The sequence below is a fragment of the Peromyscus eremicus genome, chromosome 5, assembly GCF_949786415.1.
Source record: "Peromyscus eremicus chromosome 5, PerEre_H2_v1, whole genome shotgun sequence".
In the NCBI taxonomy this organism is placed as follows: domain Eukaryota; kingdom Metazoa; phylum Chordata; class Mammalia; order Rodentia; family Cricetidae; genus Peromyscus; species Peromyscus eremicus.
Window position 1 is genome coordinate 61,897,501 of NC_081420.1, and position 19,076 is coordinate 61,916,576.

At 45.3% G+C, this 19,076-nt stretch overlaps 1 protein-coding gene across 2 annotated transcripts in view; it reads left to right on the forward strand.

Moving 5' to 3' along the window:
* Positions 1-19,076, forward strand: part of Camk1d (calcium/calmodulin dependent protein kinase ID) — a 415,689-nt gene that overhangs the window by 382,864 nt on the left and 13,749 nt on the right. For both annotated transcript variants that reach the window (XM_059263561.1, XM_059263562.1), the window contains exons 7-8: positions 11,739-11,851; positions 13,765-13,843. In XM_059263561.1, the coding sequence (XP_059119544.1) occupies positions 11,739-11,851; positions 13,765-13,843 (192 nt within the window). The remainder of the gene's footprint in view (positions 1-11,738; positions 11,852-13,764; positions 13,844-19,076) is intronic.

Here is a 19,076-nt window from a genome sequence, read left to right on the forward strand (position 1 = left end):
AGGTGGGAGGCCAGTGCTGCAGTGGATCCCGGGACTGAGCCAGGAAAGGCCTGAGGCTGTTTCACAGGGTAGGTGACAGCCACCTGGCATTGAAACTAGATAGAAATTTGCCAGAAAAGAGCTATTCTAGGCTCTGTCTTTAAATAGGATGTCCAACCTCACCACATAGATTGATAGTTTATCCCTCAAGGTTCAGTTTCCTGACAATCTGATAGAGGAGCATGGTGGCATATGACAGTTATTCCAGGACTTGGGAGGCTGAGGTAGGAGGATTACAGGCTTGAGGTCAGCCTCAGCTACATCCTGAGGTCCTTTCTCAACTTCACCCCACTCTATCCCATCCTTGCTAAAAGGGAGGGGGCTTCCTATGTTTGAGAAAAGATATATCATTCAATTAGGAACATAATTTAAAACACAGTTTTAAAAAGTTGAGCTAGCTTCCAACTATAGAGATCCAAAACTTGAAGAAGAAGAATATACTCTGTAGGCTGAGGGAGCTATAGACCTAAATTAGGTCCCCTGAAAACACACACATTCTCTCTCTCTCTCTCTCTCTCTCTCTCTCTCTCACACACACACACACACACACACACACACACACACATACACACACACACACACACACACACACACGCATGCATGCCTGCACACATTCCCTCACACATGAACCCACATAAAACTGTACCATGCATGTGCACATATACAAAACAAAATGAAATTTGACCACTGAATTAATTCCTTTAGCACAATACTAAACACTCAGAAGTGTCAAAAGAGGTCTCCTTGCATTTTGAAACATTTATTTGGGGACATATAGAAGCAGGAAAGGGGTGGTGCATTTAGGGAGAAATGAATGAAACCAGTACACAGAGAGGAAAATGTCATTCTGCTATGAGGTGACAGGGTGGCAAGTGCTAAGCAGTGTTTGTGACTGAGGGTAGTGTCGTAGAGGTCGGAGAGGGAGAGACATCAGCTCACACCATCACATCAGCAAAATGCTGGTGGAGGGATGTGGGAGCTTGTGATACAACTCCAAATAACACAGTGCGATTCTTGTCTCTTGGCCATGTGGTAGGAGACTAGAACTGCATCCGAGTCAGCCACAAAGTGCATTGTGAGAGCTTGGAGTGGCTTCAGGACATAGTGGGATGTACATCAAGAGCCCATGGGCCGTGGAAGGCAGAACCCCACACATCCCCCAGATGGGACTGCTGATCTGCATAGATGCCTGTCTGCCTATCATCAGAAGTCGAAGGAGCAGAGAGTGGGGGCAGGGCGAGACTAGGAGACAGTCAGGAAAGAAAGGAGAGGGAAAGAGAGGAGAGGAGGAAAAAATGGAGGAAGGAGGAAGGGAGCCAGAATAGCAGGAAGAATCCAGCCCATCTAGATGCACAACTCTAGTTTGGAATTCTTCCTGGGCTGCAGCATCCTTGGTTGGCACTGGAAGTTAATCACCTCCACACTGGATTGTCTGCACCTGTCAGTGCTTGGATCTGAAGAATATTTCTTATGAGAACTAATTTTCATTGTCAAAAGTTGCACCACAGTCCCTAACCCAGTGTTCCTGGCCATGGGAGCTCTCCTCACTCTCCTTTGTCCATATTGTGCCCATTGCTGTGCCCAGTGCACAGCTAGCGTGAATTTAGAGGAGTCTCCAGGCCATTTTGCTAATTCTTCTGACTTCCTCCAGATGGTAGCCATGTGACTAATGTAAGATTAAAAAAGTTGAACCCAGATGGATTAAGATGCTCATAGCGTTTGTTCTTCCTCTCTTCCTCTTCCTCTCTTCTGCAAGCCCTGGTCTTCAGTTCCAGCTTTGCAGGACCTTAAGGAGCGTGCATCCTTTTCCCTTTTCCTTTCTGCCCCAAATCTTTCCCTGATCTGCTTACCCATTCTCAATTTCCCAATCATTATTCAAACCTCAGGGGATGACAAGAGGACATTGACCAGTGTGTGCTCATCAGGAGCACATGCCAGAGTCCCTGCACATGACCGTATGATGAGAGCCTTTCCTGCTTTCTCCCCCCTGCTCTTTTCTCAGTCTATGAGGAAGAAGATATGAGGACTGCACATGCTCAAACACATGCTTACAGAACTGGGTTGCATATTGTCATGATTCAAGCCTCATTGCCCTTCTGGTCTAAAACCAGATAATGTGTTCAACCCCTTTCTGCTCACCGATGGGCACTGGGAATAAGTACAAAAGATTTATTTGCTTTCCAAAAAGCTTTGTTTCATTTAATTGTTTTGAAAATCTATTATATCCAGAGTAAGATGAATTAAACCCATATTCCTTAATGCCTGCCCCCACATCCATTCAATAAAGCTTGTTGAGTGTCTGCCAAGGGTTGGTCGGTCAGGACAGAAAGACAAGCAGTGGTCTCTGTGTACTAGCAGGACTCAGAGTCCAAAGGATGCTCAGATATGGTTGATGCTGCTATAGTTTTTCAGAGGCACAGTGAGCCTGAGCTGGCCTTATGTGGCTTATCTGGTTTGCAGATACATGGGGGAGTTTGTGGTTTCAGTCATTTTTGATAAGACTTTTTATTCTTTCTTTGAGATCTGTATGCATGGATACAAAATATTCTGATTATATCCATGTCTGGATGACTCCTCAGCCCATCCCCCTACCCACTTCATGTCCTCTTCCATTTCTAAAAGAAAATAAACCATGGAGTTCAATTAGTGCCGCCCATACGTGCATCACTATGGGGCTGTCCCGTGAAGTGTGGGCGACCTACCAGTGGCCACACTGCCGAAGAAAGATGACTCCCCCTGTCCCAGCAGCCATTAACTGCTGACAGCTTCCAAGGCCCCCATTTCCATGCAGGAATTTTGACTGGCTTGGTCTTGTACAGGGAACCACAGCTGCTATGAATCCAGAGTGTAACGGCCATACAAAGTCCCAAGACAGCACTGCACAATGCTCTTCCTGTCCTCGAGCTCTCATGGTCTTTCTGCCCTCTCTTGTGTGATATTCCCTGATGGCTCCGATTCTGAGGCTCCCAGTGTCAAATGGATCCACTGCTTTAGACCTCTGGTCACATGGTGAGATAAACCGCTTATCTCATGGCCAGAGAGCAAAAGGGAGAAGAGGAGACTGGGTTCCCATGAACTCATCACAAGGGCAGGATCTAAAGACCTCCCACCAGGTTCTACCACCAAAAGGTCCCACCCCTCTCAGTACACCTCCCTGGAACCAAGCTGTGTATATACATGCACCTAAGCTACAGCATCATACGGTACAATCACTCCGGTGGCAAAGTTGGACTCTGCACTCATAGAATAGCATGAACCCTTCCTTGGAAAATAATTTCCTTCTCCTCAGAGCCTTTCCACTCTGGTTAGACCAAAGCAGGGAGGTCTGGGTTGTTGGTGTGGTATTTTATGTAAAATATTCAAAGTAAGTTCCAGCCCCTCAGAAACACATTCACATGCACTTAGAAAGTTGACTGTATGTATCACGCGGTTCCCCAATACACTGTCCAAAAGGCATCCCAGAACTTCTGCCTCGTCCCATCAGAGTCCATGAGGTCTTGTCGAGGAGACTTTTTCTTCTTTGTGATGCCTTGCAGCTCTTCAGAGGAGCATTGTACTGAACTCAGATGATCTGACATAATTATATCAGAATTTGGATCAAGATAGACAGAGGGTCATTTCTCTATAATCCTGCTCACCCACAAATAGGCTGATAATGTCCCTAGCCATTTCCCTCCATCTGTCCTGAAGAAAGGCAGATGAAGACCAATGAGTCATTAACTTCATAACTACAGACACCTGCAAGTTCTTTATTTCTTTGGCCAGTCATGTGGCCTCATCTCTAGTTCTGTTTCCAAACCTATCACACACAAAAATCATGACACTGACTTCATGGGCAGATTAAGAAAGAGAACATATTGGTATGCCCCCATCTTTACAGTGACATTTATTACCAGATACCCAAAGGTTAATATGATTTGACTCAGAAGGACTTACAGAAAGAGTTAAATAAAATTCCCTTTGTGCCATTTAAGTTGCCCATTCATGCATTTATCTTCCTCATCTGGAAACTAAGGATTGAAAGCCTTTTCTCCTTAAATATCCACCCAAGAAGGCAATATGTATAAGATGAGCATTGATCTTCATTGTGCACCTCAGAATCTCATCTCTGGGTGTATCTGTGACGGTAGGTTTGAGAGGGTTAACTGAGAAGGAAGGACTCGCCCTAAGTGGAAGTAACACCATTCTGTGGGCTGGGCCTCCGAGCTGCCTAAACAGGAGGAAATCAACCGAGCAGCACAACGTCTCTATGCTTCCTGACTGTAGATACAATGTAACCATCCACCTGGCATTCCTATTGCTATGTCTTCCCCACCGTGATGAACTGGACTCTCAGACCAGGAGCGGAGATGAATCCGTCCTTCCTTAGGTTACTTTTATCACGGTGCACTGAGAAAGGTTCCAATGTGTAACCCAATGCCTGACACTTGGTAAATGATCAGTAGATGATGGCTATTATTACTAACTTCTAAAAGACATACTCTCCATGATTAGTTCACTTGTTATAGGAAACTAAGTGTTCCGTTTGTCTCCTTTAAGTGAGACTCAACTGGGGGACTCTAGAAAGCAAGACTCAGCTATGTCTCATTTATTGCTGTCTGAGCATTGTGCACAATGCCATTGCTCCATATCTCTCTGTAGAACTGGATCCAAATGGCCTTTTTTCTTCTAGTCCAAATCCTCACACACATGCTCAGATCTGTCACTAGCTGTGGCCTTGAGACTATCTTCTCTCTAGGACTCAGGACTCTGTGTCCTGGAGAGGAATAATGAGTTCTGAACCCCAGGATAAAATTCTGTGACTGTGACATCCACTTCTTTAAGCTTTTGACTCAAGGCCTCAAGCTAGGAGGAGTACCTTCGACATGTGAGTTCTATGGTCAGTGGGATCGTTAGTTCCTGATGGTAGAAAGGGAAATGGATGCAGGGAGGGTTTTGTCAGGCACTGCGAATAGGAACTCAGGTGATATCTGTTGAAGTTTCCCATGTTCATTCTCTTTGCCTTGGAGAATGTCATTTATAGCAGATTCTATTGGTCATTAGAATGTTTTACCACAAAAATGAAACAAGTGAAAAATTACTGTACTTGAGGAAAATATGGTTGAAATTGTCTTTTTTTGGAGTAAATATTCATTTTAAAATGTTCGAACCTATTTAGGGTTGGGGTGCTAAAATCAAGCCCAAGGATTCATTTATGGTATATGCAAGTATTCTACCATTGGCCTATACCCTAGTGCAACTGATTTCTTCCATCTATTAAAGTGTATGCTGTTACAACATGCACAGGTGCATATACCTGCCCGTGTACATATAAGCATAAGTGTTTCAAATAAAGCATTTTCTGTTTATCAGAGAACAATCAAGAAATACTCCTTAAGTCACGTTGAGTATTAACAAAGGACACCAAAGAGCAGGTCACAATGACACACAACTATAATCACAGCACTGAGGAGAATGAGGCTGGAGGATCATGAGTTCAAGGCCATAGTGGGACCCTTTCTCCAAACCCTAAAGAAATAACATTTAGGACATAGAATCTATCCTCTAGGAACTTATCAGCAAGGTGAAAACTTTAAACATTATAGCCACAATGACAAAACATAATTTTTCCAAATTTCTTGAGAAGACCCAAAAAAAGAGCTGAGATTTGAGCTGGCTCTTAGTAGAAAATGTGTAGAGAGGATTGAGCAGGATAAGAAGGTAGTCTGTGAATGGTGAAGGCATTTAAGGACCCATTCATCCAACAAGCCTTTGCTGAAGTTTGTGCTAGGCTACATAGGATTGCAAAACTGAGTGTGAAATGATTGCCACCTTTGGGGGGCTTTGGGTAGCTTTAGGGAGCACAGAGTCTAACACAGAGGTGATGAATCACAGACACAAACCAACACATGAGCTGTACAGAGGGGCCTGGGAAGCTGGATGAGCACAAAAGAGAGATGCAGCACCTTGCAGGGTATTGGGGGTTGGGGACAGGACAGACATCATCAAACAATGGCCACATACCTAGAGCTTTGTAACCTAGCAAGTCATTCCCAGCACAGAGAATGGGGTAGGGAAAAAAAATATTCTAGATTAAGGTTAAAATGTAGCTTCTCTAGACCAGCTCTAAGTTAACCTTTCCTGTCTCGCTTTTATAAAAGCTTCATCTTTATGATGAGTTTAATGTTGACCGTCTGTTCCCCTGTCCCCAACCATAGTGTAATACCATATCCGTAGGTGCTCTGACTGCCTTGTCCCATGCCTGAGGATAGTTGATACTCAGTGAGCATTTGGTGATGGCCAGAGGACTGCCTGACCAATAGTCTGGTGTCTCCTGACCCCAGAGGAGCCTCTGCTGAGGAGAAGTAGAAGTGGTACAGGAAAGGGAGCCTGGGGACAGAGGTGTCCACAGCCTGTGTTCACTATGGGTCAGCAGGCAAGAAAAGGAGGTCAACCAATGCTAACAGCAAATGCAGAATGCTTCGACAAAGAGGGATCATTTTTGCTCTTGTTGAGGACCTACTGGCACATTCAGTGAGATAAACCCTGCTTCCTATTCTTCTTGCCCAGCCCACAGCCTCTCTGCTCATTATTCAGGTCCCTATTGAATTCTAGTACCCTCTCCACACATGTGAATGCTGGGGGAGGCCAAGCAATCTTCTGGAAACATTCACGGGAAATGGGGAGCAGAAGTGGAAATAAGGACAGACTGGGGACAGGATGTTCCTTGAAAGTTACCCCCAGTGATCTGCTTCCGATGACCACCTCCTAGTTACCCATTCAGCTATGAACTCCTCAATCAATAAGCCCTATGATGAAGTGAACACCCTAAGGATCCACCCACCTGTCAACTGAACCACCATCTTAGAGACAAGCCTCCGACATACGAGCCTTTAGGGGGCTGCATTAATCACTCTTCTTGTTGCTATGGCCAAAGAGCTGACAAGAAGCAATTAAAAAAAATGGTTTGTTTGGGATAACAATTTGGAGGTGGTATTGGTGACAGGGGAGTGAGCAGGTAGTCATATTATATTGCAGTCAGGAAGCAGAAAACACAGAGGAAATGGGGCTAGACTACAAAACTTTAAGACCCAACCCCAGTGGACCACTTCCCTCAATGAAGCTGTGTCCCATAAAGGATGCCAGAACTTTCCAAAATGATGCCACCAGCTGGGAACCAACTGTTCAAGCACATGAGACTCTGGGGGACATTTCAAATTCAAGTCACAACAGGGAGACACTGTCATACCCAAAAAGCAACAATCAACAAAACTGTATTATTCCCTTAAATACTAAGAGAGAGGCTCTCACATAAAGTGTACTCACCACAAGAATGTAAAGTACATTAAAAATGTTACGTCACTCTCTGCTGCCAGGCCTGCTGGTACTTGTCCCCCACCACTCCCGATCCCCACTTCTTCCTGTCTTTGGTATCAAAAGGTATGTGGAACAACAGTGGCCACAAGAGGTAGGCTAAAACACGGGTGGATTGTGGAAACAAAAGAACAAAGAATTAGCTACTGGTCATGACTGGGGCATCCTTGTGGCAAACATTCTTTTTTTCCAGGTATGCAGATCCATGACCAAGGGTAGACAGTCCAAAGAACATAACTTAATGAAGGGTAATGACCACATGGAACTCACGGGCATCTTGACAGGAGCTTTTCGGTTATTGCAGCATTTCAGTTTCCAAGAAAAACTTCACCCTGCCAGATCACCCACTGGCCATTCATTGCTGATTTTCACATCCATTTATATTAACATCCTTCTCCATGGAAAACTACCTTAGCAGTAGGGATCTATGGCCAGGAGTGCCATTTGGAAAACCCAAACCATACCTTATTTTCTCCACAAAGATTTGCCCTCAGAGGTGGGCTTGTGCACTAGGTTCTTCCAGAATGTCTGAATAGCTTGGAGTGTTGCTGTTCCACCGCCTCCTGAAAGTGGAGTATACAGGAAGTGTCACGTTGGTTGGTATTTTGGGATCTCCCTAGTTCTTCTGGGATAGGGCACCAGTGAATGCTCGTGTATCCTGAGCCTTTATCTCTGCTTCTGAGCTCAGCCATGGGGGCTCAGCAGTCAACAAGGCAGCTCCTTCTTCCACGCATGTGTGTATGCCTGGGCATCTACCTAGAACACCCTCCAGGTAGATCCTGGCCCAGACCCTGACAATCCAGAAGCAAGGATGAGGTCCTGCCCTAGGTGCATATGAACAGGTCAGAGCTGTGCCCAGGGAGGATATGACATGGTGGAACCCTGCCAACTGCAGCAGATGAATGTGATGGAGTACCTGCCAGAGAGAGAGGTCAGGTCTGAATCTTTCACTCCAGCTAGTTTCCAAGGGTCTGGGAGAGCTGAGCAAGGGGGAGCCCAGATAAAGAGTGCAACATTACATTGGCCCAGATACAATAAGTGTTCCTATGTTGGAAACTAGCCTGAAGCATCTTGATGAACATACCCCATGAATGACATGGATTGAAAACGTAGAATCACATTCTGGAGTTCTCCTTCTAGGTGAAGGTGTTGGATAGGTACAGGCAAGCTCACTTACACAGAGTTCAAAGGCTGAAGAGAGAGGTTCGGTTCTCAAGTCTTCTCCTTTATCTCCTTTATCAGTTGAGCCCTAGAGTAAAGAACATAGACCTGGAGTCAGAGGGCTTAAGCTTGAGTCCTGACCTTGGGTACTATTGATCAGTTTGCTTTAAAATGGAGATAAGGGGTTGGGGATTTAGCTCAGTGGTAGAGCGCTTGCCTAGCAAGCGCAAGGCCCTGGATTCGATTCTCAGTTCAAAGTAAATAAATAAAATGGAGATGATATAAGGACTATATTCAGGGGTGGTGTGATAAGACCACATAAATCCTGTGATGCTTATAATTCTGGACTTGGTTACTACTGGGCTATAAACACCCCTAGACATAGAGAGATGAGGGGAGAGAAGCATGGGTTGCCAAAGTTGGGGCAAGAACCTAATAGAATCTGTCCTCAGGAGGAGAGAAACAGCCTTCCTTCCAGGAGCACAAACCCAAGAGCCAAATTAGAGAGGCCCAGGGCAGTAGACCCCTATCTTTGATTCCCCCCTCCTTCAGCAGCCCTACTGTGGTCCTCATCCACCAGCACCCCACTGAGGTCGATAATGCTGCCCATCTTCATTCACATGTCTACACGGGCCAGTGTCCAGGGACAAGGTAGAGCAGCTCTGAAAGGCCTGATGGGAGACATCTGGGAGGAGTGACAGCCATGGAGCCTCTGGCAGGTCTCCACAGGAGTGCTGGGATGCAGGCAGGCAGCTGCCTGTCCGAATTTTATGTGGGTTCTGGGGGTTCAAACTCAGGCCATCACACTTCCACGGCAAGCACTGTACTCACTGAGCCGCGTCCCCAATCATCTCTTTCTTAATTTTAACTCAGGCCCCAAGATAGATTGAATTCCTTCTCTCTGGCCCTCAGAACACCTGCACGCACAGTCCTCTGTGTAAAAAGAGAAAAGGGGGAGAAAGAGCTTAGATGAAAAGAAATTGGAATATACATTAAGAAAATTGGCACAAGAAGAAATCCTTCTTGAAAATTTTTAACATTTTTCCCTCGAGAAGAAAGCCAAACCATAAAGCAAAACACACTTAGCTGTTAACAAACAAAGAGCTCACATATCTAACATGTGGGGTTTTTTTCCAAGACAAACTAACATTTTGCTCTGTCGGCTTTCCCTAATGCACGCATTTTATTTTGCCCAAATCCTCATTATGGGCAAAATTTACATATCCCTCTCTCGGCGGCCCCAGGGTTTCCTTGGGTAGTGAAGTATGCGCTTGGTGGTTTCCGGATCACTGGCTGTTTCATTTTGCCCACCACAGCAGATCTTTACAAATGAAATTTTCCAGGCATCATCATTCAGCCTCTAAACCACACTGGTGAGTTAGGTGACATAGAATCCTCGCCGCCCACAGAGTGTCTCCTGGCCTTGACCACTGTCGTCACCTACTCTTTCTGCAGCCAGCTGTGCCCCTGGAGGCGGGACAAATGAGAGATGCCTGGACCTCGATTGTGTTTATTAGGAACCAACAGCAAATCCCTACAGACCTACCGCCTGTGGATTCCTGTTCATTTGTTCTCATTAAACTGCTCTCTAGGCTGTTGCTGTGTTTGGAACAATATCGAACTCTGTGGGAAGATCGGGGCTTGGCTTGGGGTCAGGCCTCAGTTTGGGGTCAGGCCTCCCACTGTGGCTGCCACATTCTGGCCCCAGGAGCCAGATCAGCAACATAGAAGTTTGTTCTTGGGCTTCTAGAGTCAAGCACTAACATCTTCTGCTCTGGGGTCACTTACTGCCTTGACCCCACCCTTTCCGGTTACGTGGTCCCTTCAACCCAGCCCTACGTGGGCCCCAGGCATGTTGTGGTCTTTTCCTAAGTATTTTAGCTGATTGAAAAAAGATACAGGAGAGGTATCACAGAATCATATAGCTTAAAACCAATATATACATGGAATTTTCTACTCTGACCACCTATATATTAGATGAAATTTTGATCCCTGGAATACATTAGTGGCCTAACAGTAAAGGTGACATTGAAATTGAGAGCAGAACTGGAAAAAGAAACCATGACTTTCTTATTTTGATTTATGTTTATTTTATTTATTACTCTCTCAGTTGCTAAGCATATGTTCTACCTCTGTATATGCTACATGCCCAGCCCTAGAATCCACAGTGTCATTGACTGACTTGTGGTGGTTGAATCTAATTGACATGTCTGCTCTTGCCATGGTGGCCAGATGACCCTTTGGTCTCTCCAGAGTTCTAACTTGTTTCTAGCAACATCCTAATTGGACCGTTGAGAAGTTGTCTTTGGAGTGGTCCAATGGCACCTTGGCTGGGGTGTTGTGATTCTACAGTGTGGTAACTTGAGCTGCCTCCTGTGGATGTCTGTTGCTTATAATGGAGAAAACTGGCAGCATTTCTGATCCTCTTCTGATTCTTCCTTGGTGGAACAATAACGCACAGGCCAGGGTGAGTCCTAGCAACTTGGTATCCGGACTGTAAAATTCCCTCTTCTTCCTTAGCAAGTTCCTAAATAGAATGAACCCGAAGGGTCCAGAAAGATGGTCAAGTATGCATTTTATTTGTTCCTTTTACCAGCCTGTTAGTTGGGGGACAGTGTTATAGATATGATAAATAATATTCACACATGGGAGATTGCATGGTGATTTTCTAGAGTTCATGGGATTCTAGTTAATGCCATGTAAAATATTATGGGGTGGCAGGGTAGCTCAGTGAATAGAAGTGTTTGCTGTGCAAGCCTGGTGACCTTACTTCAATCCCCAGAAACCATAGAAAGCTGGCAGGCAAGAAGCGACACTAAAGTGTCTTCTAACTACCACACTCATTCACTGTGGCAATGTGCGCCCTGACAAACACATCCTACACATCCTATACACACACTAATAAAGACATAAAAGAAAGAGATATGGTGGAATTATGAATGTGTGTATTTGCCTCTGGTCATGATGGAGTTAACCTTTTTGCTGCTTAGGGAGTCACATTTTCACTTCTGTGGCATGTTCATGTATTGACGGTATGTTTCCTTCACTGAGACTGGACTTCAGCTCACTGAGTGTGGGGGTCCCTTAATGTGATGAACAGATCATGTGTCTTCCTTCCAGGCAAAGGATAAATCCAGCACAGTGGCTGTGCATACACTCAAATCTTACTCCCTCTTGTCTTGCAGGCTCTGTGGCTACCCTCCTTTTTACGATGAGAATGACTCGAAGCTGTTTGAACAGATCCTCAAGGCAGAATATGAGTTTGATTCCCCCTACTGGGATGACATCTCCGACTCTGGTGGGTCTCTCATGCCATTTACATCCAGATGACCTAACATAGAAGCCCAAGGACCCTGGGGCTCAGACTGGTCCTAAGACTTCTGTCTTCTACTGGGGTTTCTGCAACACAATACCACAGTCTGTGTGGCCTAAATACCAAACATTTATTTTGCACAATTCTGAAGGAGGAAGTAACACTGGGCATCTGATGAGACCCTGCTTCCTAATTCATAGGCAACTGTCTTCTTGGTGTGTTTGCACACAAGGGGGTAGGACAAGGTTTTCTGGGTCTCTTTCATGAGAACACTGATGTCTTTCCTGAAAGCCCTGCCTGCGTGTCCTGATAACCTCCCAAAGGGCCACTTCAGAGGCCTTCATCATGGGAATTAGGATCTCAAAGGAATTGTGTTGTACACCAGCATTCAGTCTATGGTTGCCCCTGAGAAAGCTTTATGAGCTACGTCTTTGGGTTTGACTTGGAGAACAGGCTTGAGATATATAACCCTGGCCAAGGGATGCAAACTTGCTCATCTACCTTTCCGTGATATGGGTGCTCTAGAAATGAAATGCTATCATCTAGGATTTGATGAATACCAACTAGGTGCTGAGTGCTAGAAGTTGTGGACATGCGCTAACTCACCCAGTCCTCAGGATGACCCACTAGATGTGTGGGTATATTATCCATGTGTGACTGGTGATGAGGCTGAAGCCCCAGGGGGTAAAATAACCTGGCCTAGTTTATGGAATCAATACAGAGCAGAACTGGGATCTGAAACCCCCATTTTCCCGAAGCCCGCCTTTTATGACAAGATTGTATTTGTGAAGTCACATATCCTCAGCAAGAAGTGCTTGCATTGAGCAGTCATGGTTTGTGTGATGGAGGTTTCTGGGCTGAGGTCATGATTTTATTGTCTGGAGCCCGTGTTTGAGCCACAGTACACCACACTGAAATCCTCCCAGAGAAGCTCATCGTCCTTTCCAGAGGGTAAAGAGCAAAAACAAGCCCAGGTGAAGAGGGGCAGAACCATAGAAGGAAGAAGGGAGGTGAACGGCACTCTCTGTTGAGCTGCTCACACAGCTGGATCATTTTTATTATTTATGTTATTTACTCCTAATTGGGAGCCCCTTGCCTGTTTCCTCGACCAGCCTCAACCACCTTAAGTTGCTAAAACAGACCTCACAGGGAATACTGGACTTCAGAGCTCAGAAGCCAGGGGCTTCCTCCGGAAGTTCAGATCTGTGGACAGCAAGCCGCTGTGCCCTGTAGGGCAACGGATTCCAAGCTGGCATACAGTATTAGCTTTGGGTTCTATGCGCCCCTTCTCCCAGTCTCAGAGTCCTACTCTGAGCTTTGCCCTGTCCATGGTGACAAGCCCCCTCTACCACACCAAGATACATCTTGCTGCATCTTGGTAACATCTCATTCACTGAGTAGTAACAGCTCAAGTGCGATGCAGATGCTCCTCTGGGGTGTCCCCCCACACCTGCCCCCCACGACCTGTTGGCTTTGCAGTTAGCTTTTCAGTGGGTTTAGGAGAACCAGTAATATCTATAACACATTCAGGGGACATCCCCAAAGCATGTCTCTAAGGCAATGGTGAACTGAAGAGCGTATGACTATGAAGATTATTCCCTTTATTCTCTAGACCAAAGGCATCATTAGTAGCTATCAAAAAAAGAACTTCGAGCTGGAAGTCAGGGTCCCAGCCTGGCTCTGTCACCTTTTCATTCACTGGCTCTCTCTTGGAGTGCCAGCCATGCTTCTGCTTTTATCTATAAACACTGGTGTCCTTTGGGCTCAAGGGACAACAGCGAAGGTAAGAAGCTGGTCTCACATTTTTAATGGTACACATATTTAAAACACAAGGGTATCCTGTCATCGCATTTCAACCCTCAAAGTGACTTTGTTCGCTATGCTTTCTTTTTGAACAGCAAAAGACTTCATTCGGAATCTGATGGAGAAAGACCCAAATAAAAGATACACATGTGAGCAGGCCGCTCGGCATCCATGGTAAGAAAGATCACCTTTGGGAAGACCATGCCATCCCACACCCTCCAGAGTCGACTTTTCCCTGGCTCCACTTATTCATGAAAACCTTTGGGTGGTCGCTTCACCTCATCCTGGCAGGGGCTTTCCTCATCTCCTAAGCCAGTGTCTGTACTTTTTGGTGCCCTCAGGATGCAGATTTGGAATACACTCAGAAGTTAAGTGTCTGTAAGATAGCAGGTCGCTTTTCATCTTACAGATGGGTCTGAGGAGAACACCCAATGAGACATTAAGATTGACTCCTTGGCAGTAATATATATATATATATATATATATATATATATATATATATATATATATATATATATATATATTCTTTTTCAGGTGATTTTTTTCAATTAGTGTTTCTTTAACTCTAAAGGGACTCACTGATGCTTTATGGCAATCCACACACTATCAGTGTTGTGTTTATGTCATGAGGTTGGAACCTGTCTTAGTTGTTTTTTTTTTTTTTATTGCTCTGAAGAGACACCATGACCACAGCAACTCTTACAAATAAAAGCATTTAACTGAGGTGGTTCACTTACAGCTTCAGAGGTTCAGTCATCAGAATGGGGAGCATGGTGGCATTCAGGCCAATGTCACGCTGGAGCCATGAATCCTACATCTTGACTCAGAGGCAACAGGAAGTGGACTCGATCACTGGGTGTAGCTTGAGCATAGGAGACTTCAAAGCCCACCCCCACAGAGACACGCTTCCTCCAATAAGGCCACACCTACTCCAACAAGGACACACCTCCTAATAGCGCTGATCCCTATGAGATTATGGGGGCCAAATATATTCAAACTGCCACAGAACCCAAATTCACTGACAACTAAGTGTGACTTAGGTTTACACTTGGCTTGCTAAGTCTCAGCTTTCTCACTTTTAACAGTAGCAGTTCTAATTTACTAAGTTAAGGTAAGACATAGCAGAGCTAGTGTACATAAAAGAGAGTCACACAACATCTAGGCAGAGCAAATGTCTGTTTGTTACAGACCCATGAGCATCCACTTTGAAACAAGTACCCAAGAGTAGAAAAAGATATTTAGTGGGTTAGTCAGATTTCTGTTACTATAACAAAATACCTGAGCTGGTGAACTTAAAAAGACAACAGTTTTCTTTTTGGCTCACATTTTGAAGGTTTCAGCTGGTGCTGTTATTGTGGAGCCTTTGGCAAGCAGAGGGGATCCATGGTGGATCAAGAAACCCACCTCATGGTAGTCAGGAAACAAGATAAAGAGATCAGTTTGCCATAGTTCCATTCAAGGGACCCCATGACCTAAAGCTCTTCCAGGAAGCCCTCCCTCATAAAGATTTTCACCACCTCCCAAGAATGACAAGCTAAGGACTGAACTTTTAGTAGTCACCTTTGAACATATTTAATACATAAACTAGAGCACCCAGTATAATGAACATAGAGGCAATGAGGTGTAGCTGAGTTGTAGATCCCTTGCCTAGTATGTACAAGACTTTGGATTTAATCCCCCAGCATACACACACACACACAGAGAGAGAGAGAGAGAGAGAGAGAGAGAGAGAGAGAGAGAGAGAGAGAGAGAGAGAGAGAGAGAAAGAGAGAGAGAACATTGAATTATTCAGGAGAAAGTTCCCATAAGAAGCACCACAGAGGGCTGGAGAGATGGCTCAGAGGTTAAGAGCACCGACTGCTCTTCCAGAGGTCCTGAGTTCAATTCCCAGCAACCACATGGTGGCTCACAACCATCTGTAACGAGATCTAGTGCCCTCTTCTGGCCTGCAGTCATACATGCAGACAGAACACTGTATACATAATAAATAAATAAATCTTTAAAAAATAAAAAAGAAGAAGCACCACAGAAAACTGTTCTGTGTTTGGCCTGTCATCTTCTAAAGCACCCCTTCAAGCTGTTAACCCCCTTCAGGGGACCCTCTTAGAAGCAGTGGCAGTTCCTCTGTGTTCCAGGAACTCTGCCGATTGCTTTAAAGTATTCACTCTTTTTTTCCTCTCAGTAACCCTGGGAGGTTGGTTTTCTGTTCACTCCAGAGATAAGGAAATGGAACTGAGTAGAGACACCACAGCCAGCTAATGGCAAAGCCAGGGCTCCAGCCAGAAAGGTCTGGCTCCACGGCGAACGCTCTTCATTGTATAAAGAAGGGCGGCCGCAGAGGGTAGGGGAGCAAGGGAAGCACTTCCGGGAAAGGTGGACAGTTCTGATTGTAAGTCATCGAGATCTTTCTTAGTAACCTCAGAGAATGGTGTATATGATGTCAGTACAGGAGGGGTTTTCTTCCTTCCCATACATAGGCCTTTAAAGGCCTCAGACTTTTGAGATTATCGTATAGAGAGAAGTGGTGTCTGGCTTCCTCAAGCTTGTCCAGTAATTGAGCCCCACCCTGTAGGAAGTGAGAAGAAGGCAGATTAAAGTCTGCCCTCTCTCTCTCTCTCTCTATTGTTGTTAATTATGTGTATGTGTATGGACCTGCATATGGGTGGATGCGTATGAGTTCAGGTGCCCATGGCAACCAGAAGAGGACATGAGATCCCCATGGTGCTGGAATTACAGGCAGTTGTGAACCACCTGATTTGAGTGCTAGGTCCTTTGCAGGAGCAATGTGAGCTCTTAACTACTGAACCATCTCTCCAGCCCTTTAAAAACAGTTTTACGCCGGGCGGTGGTGGCGCACGCCTTTAATCCCAGCACTTGGGAGGCAGAGCCAGGCGGATCTCTGTGAGTTCGAGGCCAGCCTGGGCTACCAAGTGAGTTCCAGGAAAGGCGCAAAAACTACACAGAGAAACCCTGCCTCGAAAAACCGGAAAAAAAAAAAAAAACAGTTTTACTAGCATATATTAATTATATATAAGAATAGGTTTCATTATGGTGTTTCATATGTGTGTGAAATGTATTCTGATCACACTCACTCTGCTACCCTCTCTTGTCCCCTTCCCACTAATCCCCCACAAGGTCCCCTTCTACATCCTTGTCACATACACAGACATATGCATGTATGTGTGGGTATGCACATGTGTGTGTGTGTGTGTGTGTGTGTGTGTGTGTGTGTGTGTGTGTTGTGCATATGTGTGAAGAGAGAGTCCTAACAAGTTTAGTTAGGTTTGCTTACATAAATGTATGAGGAGTTATTTACATGGGTACCTTACCAGGGGGGTACACCACTGAAAAAATGTCTCTCCTCTAGCAACCATTTACTGCCTACAGATCCTCAGGGAGGGATGGAGTCTCCTGGGTTCCTTCCCCCTCCATGACAGGGAAAGCTAGTTTCTCTTAAAAAAAAAAAAGTCAAAGTCTCTTTTTAGGAACTTCAGGAGAGTAGAATAGGCCCAACCAGATCTGGTGCCAAGCCAGGTTTTTGATTAGAAGGTTGCTGCCCAGCCCACAGGAAGGTGAGGAGCTCCAAGCAGGATGAGTAAATGTGGGCCCAGAATAGGTCTAAACACTGAATGTCCAGAAACGAACCATGGCACTTGATATTCCTTGGTATCGTAGAGTAAAAGTAGACAGGCAAGAGATGAATCTAGAAGCAAAGGGTGAGGATTAGTGGAGTCTGGCCTGGCTTCATCTCTCATTATCTGACTAGGTAAATGCCTGTACCCCTTGGGCATCCTCCACAGAATCCAGATCATACATGGTAATACACACCCTGGAGGAATTTTCAAGGAGTTAATTAAGATGGTACATGTAACAAACAAGACCACCTGGCACCCAACATATCTGTGACATACATGGGTTCTTAATATTTTATTAGTGTCCTAAGAAATTGAACTGTGCCCCTTTTTTGGCAAGGGGGCCTTGGTGGGTTTTAGGCAGGGTGGTAAGTTTTTTATTTATATATTTATTGTGTTGCTGCTGCTGCTGCTGCTGCTATTTTTATTTTCCAGTATTGAACCTAGGGTTCAAATGTGCTAGGCAAGCAACCTACCACCAAACTGTATCCCTGGCCCCTTTTTCATTTTTTAAAACAATGTGAGACATGGTCTTTCTGAATTGCCCGAGCTGACCTTGAACATGTAACCCACCTATGTGATTCCAAGCCTGCTTCACCAGGCAGAACAGATTTACATTCAGAAAGCCCTATCTGGCTACAGGATAGAAGATTGGGGAAGGGAAGCTAGAAGGGGGTCTTGACTATGGGGCAGGAAGGTACAGAGCGGAGAGGAGGGGGCCTAATAATGAGAGACACTTGGGGTGGCAAGTATGAGAGTGTGTGGCTTGGGTATGATGAATTGGATTTGGGCAAGGTGAGCCAGCCATGCTGGGACTTGGAGAGCCAGGGTAGGTACACACTGAAGAAGTGTGGCACCCAGAAGAGAAGTCAAGCTGGGGAGAGAGATTTAAGGTCATCGTTGGAAGCTTGGGAGCTGTGCCACCCAGGGTTTCCTAATCAGAAGGCTCATGGCAAGCTCTTCCATTTTTACTGTATTTCCCAATTCTCAGGAAGCCCGGCACTGGGAAGTAATAACACATACATTTGAGGCAAGCATCACTCAGGTCCCATGCTTCCCTGCATTGTGATGGGCAAAGGAAAAGGTGGGCCCAGCTGCGAGCCAGTGGGAGGTAGAGAAATGCCTGCTGTGGAGCCTTTCCAACTTCGCTGTTCTCAAAGCTGTGCTCCTGACACACTCAAACCCCGGAACTTCATGTTAGCCAGTGCTTGTTAGTCCATGCTTGTTTGTCCATCTTTATCCAAGCCACCCAGGGTTAGAAGAGCCCTTGGAAAGCACATATGCTTTCTTGGACCTCAGAACAGACCACTCGAGACACAATAGGGCTCTTTCTTGTGGAAACTAGTCAGTACCGTTTAGCAGCTATTTCTAAGCCTACTCTGGTTTGGGGTTTTGCCTTTCTCCTGCTGAGACCTGATAAGGAGCATGCACGCTGTTCACTGATAGCCAAAGCACAGGAACTGGCAACCAGTGGGATAGGAGCCCATCCCTGCCTCACAGCAGCACTTATGGGGCTCATTTCCCGGTCAGATGGCCCTGAATATTTATCTCTGGCTTCATTGACAAGCAAATTAAGTCAATCAGCATGAGAGAAATTTATTTTAAAGAATTAAGACAATTGCTTGTTTAATTGTGGGGCTTAGGAAATAAAAAATGTGCAGAGGGACCCAGGGAACAGTGAATGTAGCAGCAATATCCTAAGACAGAGTCTCTTCCTCTTTTCCCAAAGCCTTCAACTGATGGATAAGGCTCACCCATATGATGTGATTAACTCA